The sequence below is a fragment of the Cloeon dipterum genome, chromosome 4, assembly GCF_949628265.1.
Source record: "Cloeon dipterum chromosome 4, ieCloDipt1.1, whole genome shotgun sequence".
Lineage (NCBI taxonomy): Eukaryota > Metazoa > Arthropoda > Insecta > Ephemeroptera > Baetidae > Cloeon > Cloeon dipterum.
The window spans coordinates 29,552,611-29,561,470 of record NC_088789.1 but is presented as its reverse complement, the minus strand read 5'-3'; the positions used below and the strand labels follow the sequence as shown (position 1 = coordinate 29,561,470).

Sequence of the window (8,860 nt, the reverse complement as noted above, 5' to 3'; positions counted from 1 at the left end):
TTTCTTCACAAAATGGTTTCTACATTACAAAATTTATTCTAAATTAAATAATCTTAAGTTATATACCTTCCGCTAAATAACTTTCCTCTTATTCTGCGTCTATATCCAATAAGAGATGAGTGGAAATTAACACATTATTTCAGAAGAGGCAGATCTTTGCCGTCGTTTTAGAAAATGTTGTTTAAATATATAATATTTGTCCGATTTGCTCTTTGTACTGTAAACATGTTTGCGTATGAAAGGTGTAAATATTTTCATATTAAACTAGGAACGGTGCATAAATTAAATAAATTCAAGAAATTTGAATATTTTGGCGCCTTCTCGCCACTACTTTCCTAATCTGCATTTAACCTGTATCGCCAGGTGGCAGTGCAAAGGTGTGCGACAAGCATTGAACCCTTACTGCACCTTAAGCCTCGCACGACAGCAGTCGCAACACATCTCTCTCCGGCTAGGATGAGATTAGGCGCGAGAAAATTCCATAAAAACTATATGTATATTTCTTATAAGACCCGCACTACGGGGTAAGTGTCATAATTGTTTGTATTTCGAATGTGATATTTTCATTGTTATAATTGTTTTATTGAATTGAGGTTTAATTATTAATGTAATTTCACAGTCTTGATTACTAATACTTCAGCCACGAGACTTTAAAGTGGAATGATACTGGGCAACAATTGAAAATTATTTAAATTGTTGGATGCCTTAAACAATTGACAGATAAAAAATTTGTTCAACGAATTTGCAATAGTAAAAAATGACCTTTCAAAAGTAAAAATTCAAATTTTGCCAATTTTCTCCAAAATTTGCAGTGCTTGAACATATTTTCTTGGCATATTCCGATTCCTCTCGTCGAGATCTGTCCAACGGTGTATGCCACTTATTGGGGAAACTCTTGGTTTTGAAATTAAATCGGATTTCAAGTAAGGAGACAGCCATTACCATTTGAAAAGCACGCTAACTTTCCAGCCAATTTGCTCAAAAAATTACAGCGCTCCTTAGGTCAATTTAGGCTTTAACTGAATCCTAAGGGACGAGTTTATGCATTGGCAACAAGCATTTTCCAGGCTTTTCCAGTATCATTCCTCTTTAATAAAAGACGCTCACTACCAAAAGACGCATTATTTCAGTCACGGCTCCAAGTACCCACAATATAATAATAAGATTCTCAAAATAATATCTATAAATCAGACAAAAACACCATAAATGTGGCGCTGATGTCTCTATAAAGGTGAAAGTGGAAAAGAGCATTTGACAGAACACGTTCCGAGGTTCAACAACGCGTCAACATGAGTTCACAAAATTTTTGGCCACAGGAAACTCGGGAGTACGTCGCCGGCTTGATCAAAGCCGCAATCGAGAATTCTGCCAGGAGGGAAATGTCCCACGAGGAACTCAGGGACCACATGATGACCTATCACCGGACAGAATTGCCTGCGTTTGTGCACTTAACCCGACGCCAATGGACACAGCTGGTAATCGACACTCTCATAACCAATACGATGCAGTTTGAAATGAATTACGCGACGAACTGCTGGTACGTCATTCAGCCAGCGCCTCAAGAGTACCAATGGGCACCGAGAGGGACAGATCATTTCTACGAACACTACCCCTGAGAGATTCAACGATTCATCCAACAGTTAGTGAGTTAAAACTGCAAAAGTGCAATTCCAACCAACGAATTATTGTGCTTCGTCTTCAGCATCCGAGGATTTTAATTAATTAATCAGATAACCATAGACTGTTTAATTATCAGCCAGAAAACCGGAACCTACTTCGCAAATTGTGCAGGAGTGATTTATTTGTAAATTTTCCTGACTGAAATGTTATTTGTTAAGTGCTTTGTAAAATTTTTTACAACAAAATAAATGGAATAAATTTATTTTAAATTAAATCACGCATGTCTAATTATTTAAACTGTATTTTTAAAGTTTTGAAAACGAGGATATCCATTTCCTTAATATATTTCTTGTTGAATAAATGATAGAGATAATAATAATTTGATTTAATTAATATAATTAATTATTAAAAACATGTTACTCGAGTGGAAAAATTCAACAACAAAATATCAATGGTGAGTTGGAAAAGGTAAGGGCTAAATTTCTCTAAGGGTCACCAACTCCAAAACAAAACAACGAGAAATGACGCGACTTTAGCGCAAACAATTCTAAATCTCAGCGACGACCCAAGAGAAAGTTCTTTTTTAAATTCACCCTAGTTAAAATTGGATTGTAAAATGAAAAACACAAATCCCCTGTTTGCAACCGAATGCGCAAACTCAATTTATTTAATGTTTTTGTTTACCAAACACCAATAAATAGAAATATATTTACTGCCTCTTCTCACTCTCTTGTTGCCATTCAACTGAGAGAACGAAGAAAGAGACGACTGTCGGAGCCATTGGAGGCAATAAAAGTATTCAAAACTTGTAAGTCATAAACACTTTTTCTACAATTAGGTAAATCTAAAATTTCCTTGCAGAAAATGAATTCATTCACGGGTGAGAAAGACTTGGATCGCTTCATCGAGAAGATAAAGTTGGGTGCTACTCCTTTAATGATTGCGGCCAGATCCGAAGACCTAAAAAGGTGCTTGGAGCTCGTGGAGGCAGGCCAAGACCCCGAAGCGACCACAGATTTGGGCCTATCGCTTTTTCACTTCGCTGCCGTGAATATGAGACACGGACTGGAAATTATTTCGCACTTCCTGGGCCAAGGACTCGATTTATCAGAAGCAAAGGACGTTGACGGCGAGGATCCAGTCCTTTACGCCATCAGGGCAGGAGACTTTAGCCTCGCCAGGAATATTTTGAGGCTTCAAAATGGGGAAACAAACCTGCTGCTCTTCTTTGTAACACGAAACAATTTAACTATGGCTCAACTTATGCACGCAATCGATCCTGAATTGATCAAACAACGGGACGCAAAAGGTAATAATGCCCTCCACCTTGCGGCCGAGTTTGCGGACCTGGAAATGTGCGAGTGGATCGTCAAACAAGGCGTCGACGTAAGATCTGTGAACGCACTCAAAATGACTGCACTGCACTGCGCTGTGCTGAACGTTAATTATGGGAGAGAAATTGTCAGGTACTTGGTCTTCCGCTTGAAATTGGACGTTTACGCCAAAAACAGTTTGAGCGAGACGCCCCTACACCTGGCCCTTTCGGCAGGAAACCTTGAATTGGCGCAGCAGTTGCTGGACTTTGGAGTCAAAGTGGAGAGGTGCGGCACGAACCTTTTGCACTACTGCGTCAAGAGAAATAAACTCAAAAGCGTAAGGTTTGTGCACAGCAGGGACAACTCCCTGGTAAAACAGCTCGACTACAGTGGCCGAAACGCTCTTCACATCGCAGCTGAGTCCGCGGACATGGCAATGTGCCACTGGCTAATTGAAGAGGGCGTCGACGCCAAGACTTTGGTCCGAGTTAGGAAAACCTCGGCTCTCCATTACGTCGGCTGCAACAAATTCTACGGAAAACAACTCGTCGCTTTCTTCGTAGGCTTGGGGTTGGATTTGAACAAAATGGACAAGTTTCTCTACACCCCTCTTCACGTCGCTCTGATTAACCAAAATATTGAGGTCGCTGAGGAGATGATCAAATACGAAGCCGACTTTAGAGTAAAATCAGGCCACTTCAACCTGCTGCACCATTGTGTGATTGAAAATAAATTAAAAAGCGTAAAATTGTTGTTTCTCAAGGACCCAGAACTGGCCAAGCAGCTAACGCTTTCGGGGGAAAACGCTCTTCACTTGGCCGCGAAGCACGCGGACAAAGAAATGTGCCTATTCCTGTGCGAAGTGGCGGACCTCAACCCTCACACTCTCAGCCCTGAACAGAGCAACAGTGTTTTGCACTTCGCCGTGGGCAACGAAAGATACGGGGTGGGACTTATTGAGTACTTTGCCACCGAGACAAGGGTGGACGTGCACCAAAGAAACAGATGTCTCGAAACCCCCCTGCACTGTGCCCTGGACGAAGAAAATTTGGTCGGCGCTGACGAGTTGCTGCGGGCCGGCGCGGACTTAAATGTCAAGTTGGCACAAAACAGCCTCCTGCACTTTTGCGCCACTCGAAAAAAACTGCTCAGCGCCAGTTTCGTCCTCGAGAAGAACAAAGACATGATCAACGAATTGGGCAATTACGGAATGACCGCATTGCACGTCGCGGCAATTTGGGGGCATCTCGAGTTCTGCAAGTTTTTGGTCGAGCAAGGAATCGACTTCAACGCGAAAGATTCTTTTGATCGCACGGCGCAGTCCTATATTTCGTTCGAAAACTGGAAACTTAAGTCTTTCTTCCGTTCGTTACGAGCATTTTCATCACCATAAATGTTGTCGTTTATTTGTTTAAATAAAACATAAAATATTTGTACTGCGTTTTGTTTGCTTTTATTTGTTAAATAATATGCCATAACCCTTTAAGCACGAGGCAAAATGATTCCTCTTTTAATAAACATTAAATTCAATGGTATTAAAGTACAAAACTTTTATAATTAAAAAATTAATTTAATTTAATCACTGTGCTTTACCAGATGTAATAATATTATTCCAAATTTTTATTAAAAGAAAAAATAATTAGAAAAATTTTAATCAATATTAGTAAAATTTATAAATCTCGCGTAGAATTAATTTAGATTCAACGATAGCAAACGTGGTGATCATGAATTTTTATTTTCTAGTTAATTAATTTCGGTTTTAAAATTAACATACGATTAAAATATTCAGCTCTTCATCTTTAACTTAATCTCCCAAGTACCTCAGCATTTCATTCATTTTTTAATTTTGTTCTCTATTGAAATAAAAAACAAAAAATTGCTTGCTTTATTATGCGTATTGTTGTAATTATAATTTAATTAAAACGCTTTAAGTAAAAATATGGAAATTACCCAGAAACGAATTTTATTAATTTTGTTTTTACATCAAATGGCCTTTATTATGTTGTTTCCTTGAACTACAGTTTTTCACCAAACAAATTCAAAATTTATTATATAATAGATGAAGCCCATCAAAAAGTCTGCCAGCGCATTTCTTGAAGTTCCCTCTCAAATTTGCCTTGGGCTTAAACTGCAAAAAAAAAATAAATGGCAATATAATGAGCAAAATTTCACTAGACAGCAAAAACCAGCGTGAAAACAGACATAATAAGAAAATAATTAATTTAGTACCGTTGATCTGTTGCTGGCAGTGGCTTGGGGGAATTCAAGTCCAAGACCTGGAACTTTTTAAGGGCCCTCCCTTTATTGCAGATGACTCCAAAAAAATCGGCCAACACATCTTCATCAGCAGGATCAAATCGACCAAATATCTGAACTGCAATAAACGAATAAAAATAATTCTTTACATTCCTATCATTAAATTTATACCTAAAAAAATCTTGAGCCGTGGAGCAACATCGTGTCTAAATTGCAAAACTCTCGTGGCGTCCTTCAAGCATTTAAAACTGGACTCTTGCAGGTTTTTAAACGAGATGTGGATTCTTTCTAAATTCGGCGCAGTCATCACTTCGACAATTCTGTTCAGATTTTCTGGCAAATCAAAGAAGTGTAATTCCACGATTCCATCCAACACAACAGGGAGAGGGTTGAGTGTCATGAAAAGACGAATATCCGGCGCCGCGTCTTCTCTTATCAAATACTTTTGAATGTGTTCGCAATGTTGCAGGGTGGCCAGCCCCCTGGTCGCCATTTTGCCAGCGGGGCAGCAGTCGATTGTGTAGAGAAACTTGATTTTTCTCAGCCTGTTAAGCGGCTTCCACTCGTCTTCGCTGAGCAGGCCGACGACGCAGAGAGATTCGGCGCTTTCAGAGTGCCACTCGGCCTGTCTGGGGTGCATCCGCCGCTGGACCACCACGTGCTTCAGCCCACTCGCGCCCTTCAGCGACTCTGCGATTTGCTCGTCCAGGACGTGGCACATTCTCGTTTCTCGTTCAGGATAAAATCGCTGTTGTTGAGCGGAATTCGTCAGATCACAACCGATGGTGGATAAAAAAGGCAGGTTTTGCGCCAAAAGCCGGCTGTAGGGGAAGCAACGTTCGTCATCGCTGCGAGAATTCGGAATCCAAAAATATTCGCCCTCTTTGACCACGTCGAAAATGAAATTTCTGATGTTTTCCAGTCGCCGCAGCATTCTTTCCACCGACCCTGGGGTCAGGGTTTCGTGCAGGTTGCATTGGAGGACGACCAAATTGGGAAATTCCGACGTCACAATGTTGAAATCTTCTATTTTTAATAAAAAGCTCGGCACTCGCAGTTCCTGCAGATTTGCGAATCGCCTAGAGGCTTGTACGCGACTGAACCAGGATTTCGTGTCGATCAAATTGAAATTCAGCGTTTGAAGGCAGTGGCTGCTGCTGGCCGCAGCTTTTTCGATGAAAGCCTGAAATGTGGGGTCGGTGACGCCCGCTGTTGGGGTCATGAAGTCGATGCGATCGATCGGCTGCTGCACCAAAGCCATCATTACTTCGATTAGCCTCGACCTCGGGATTTTTTGTTCATGTTCCACGTTGCTGTTGACGCGTGCAAGTCTTCTTATTAAATTTTCCCGCTTGGAACGAGACAATCCTGCCAGTGAAGACACATTCAAGGGCCGTTCGAAGGAGCAGGGCCTCAGGCGGGCGATGATTCTGTCCAGCTCGAGCGCCTCCAATAAACTGTTTGCAGAGGTGACCTCCAGGGAAGTCGAACTCGTCCCGTATTTTTCAGCCATCGTTTCCAAAACCGATTGCCTTCGAATTCTTGATCGTTCTGTGACGCTCTCTTATAGTATCAAACCAAGTTGCGAGCATTTAGTGGATACAGGGAGGGGAGGGCTATTTCAATGCAGTTCAAAGTCCCAACTTTATTATCAACGGTTTTTGGTATAGAAATATAACAAATAAATAATTGTTTGAAGCACATTAGAGTTATAGAAAATGATAAGATTTACCACACAAAAAATACGTAGTGCATTACAAGTACTTATGTTACATTTTCTTTTGTTGTTATAATGTATTAAATTGTACTTAAATTTAAATTAAACAATGGAATATGTTTTTACTTAAATATCATAAATAAATAATGAATTATTAAAAATTTCAAATTTTTAAAGAGGAATGGTACTGCAAAAGCCTGGAAAATGCTTGTTGGCAATGCATAAACTCATCCCTTAGGATTAAAGCCTAAATTGACCTAAGAAGCACGGTATTATTTTGGAAAGTTACCGTGCTTTTCAAATGGCAGTGGCTGTCTCCTTACTTGAAATCCGATTTAATTTCAAAACCAAGAGTTTCCCCAATAAGTGGCATACACCGTTGGACAGATCTCGACGAGAGGAATCGAAATATGCCAAGAAAATGTTTTCGAGCACTATAAATTTGGGAGAAAATTGGCAAAATTTGAATTTTTGCTGTAGGAAGGTAATTTTTTACTATTGCAAATTGTTGAACAAATTGTTAATCGATCAATTGTTTATGGCATCCAACAATTTAAATAATTTTCAATTGTTGCCCACTATCATTCCACTTTAATCGTCCCGGTAACCTTTTAGTCACTTTTCGCTTTATGTAGACTGTTCCGCCAATCATTGCTATAGTGCAGGTTGCATAAGCGTACAGTGAAAATTGATGGTTTGTAGCTAATTTAGTCTAGAATTAATTCAAAACGTTTCTAGTCCATATTTTATTAAAAAGAAGCAAAAATCAGTTTTTATTTTTGGACTATTATTCGAAAAAGAAATAATCACAAAATATTGTTTTAAACTCATTTAAATAGTGAAAATATTTTTATTTAAATCTGGAAAATAGCAAGTGGACAAAGTTCAACTGTCTTATTATGTTCTTTTCACTACGCGGCGATGAACCAAGAAAATAAAAAGTGTACACTTTACGTTTTCTCTTGTAAAGCCAAATCAAATATTCTTCGGTTAAGGTCAAAGGTAATCTGGTTTTCATTTCTTTAATTTGTAACAATTTTAATTTTTAAAATGCTATGAAATATATGTGTGTGATCATGCAATTTCTGACAAAATTTTATTTAATCCTCTAGATAAAAAATAATTCAGTATTGAGGTGACCGTTTTAATTTCCGCCCAGGTTGCGGGTGGCAACGTACTCGCACGAGTTTTATATAAACTTTTAGTTCCACATCTTTCACACAGATCGCGTGATGAATTTACTAACTAAACCACCTTTGGAGCGGCGCTGCAATCACCTAGCCACCTTTCAGGAACCTTCCATTCAGGTTCAGGTGGTCTCTCTGAAATAATGTCGTTTCAAAAGACGCTCTGCTTGATCTGCGAGTGCCCAACGGCAGACGGCGCTGTCATCGCTGTCCACGTGGACAAGGAGAAATTGCAAACTTGGTTTCTGAACGTCTGCGAATACGAATTGGCTGAGGAAATCCAAGACGAGGACAAAATTTGCTACTTTTGCCTCTGGCAAGCTGAGTGAGTTATTGGAATCCAGGAACTTTTATTTTTATTTAAAGAATTCCCCCTAAGGTTCCTTTGGAAATTCAGTGGCATGTCAGATGAGAATTTGGTTTGGTGGAATTTGGATTTAGACGACGCGGCAAAAGAGCTGCGGAAGCATTACTTCGGTAAAAATGAGATTTATTTAATGTTTTTTTTCTAACAACTGTGTTTTTAGAGGGAAATATAGAGCAATGTTGGGTGCCATTGGAAGAAGTTGATCTGCCCGAAAGTGAAGAGGATGTGGCTGAATTGGAAGCTGAGACACAGCCCAAAATTTGTTCAGAAAAGAAAATATGTCTTTACTGTGGTAAACAATATTCATTCTCGTACGATTTGTCACAGCATGTAAAGAAAACACATAAAAATGCTATCAGATGTGAAAACCATAATTGTGCCACATATTTTCACACAA

The 8,860-nt window shown here is 39.4% G+C and overlaps 1 protein-coding gene across 1 annotated transcript; it reads left to right on the top strand.

Annotated features, from left to right (window-relative positions):
* Nucleotides 1-2,484: 2,484 nt before the first annotated feature.
* LOC135943730 (putative ankyrin repeat protein RF_0381) lies at nucleotides 2,485-4,329 on the top strand. Its single transcript, XM_065490391.1, has one exon. It carries the CDS (start codon nucleotides 2,485-2,487, stop codon nucleotides 4,327-4,329), a length of 1,845 nt encoding a protein of 614 aa, XP_065346463.1.
* Nucleotides 4,330-8,860: the final 4,531 nt, after the last annotated feature.

What these genes read in the sequence shown, in the direction of transcription:
- LOC135943730 (XM_065490391.1), top strand. Translation starts at nt 2,485, where the DNA reads ATGAATTCATTCACGGGTGAGAAAGACTTGGATCGCTTCATCGAGAAG.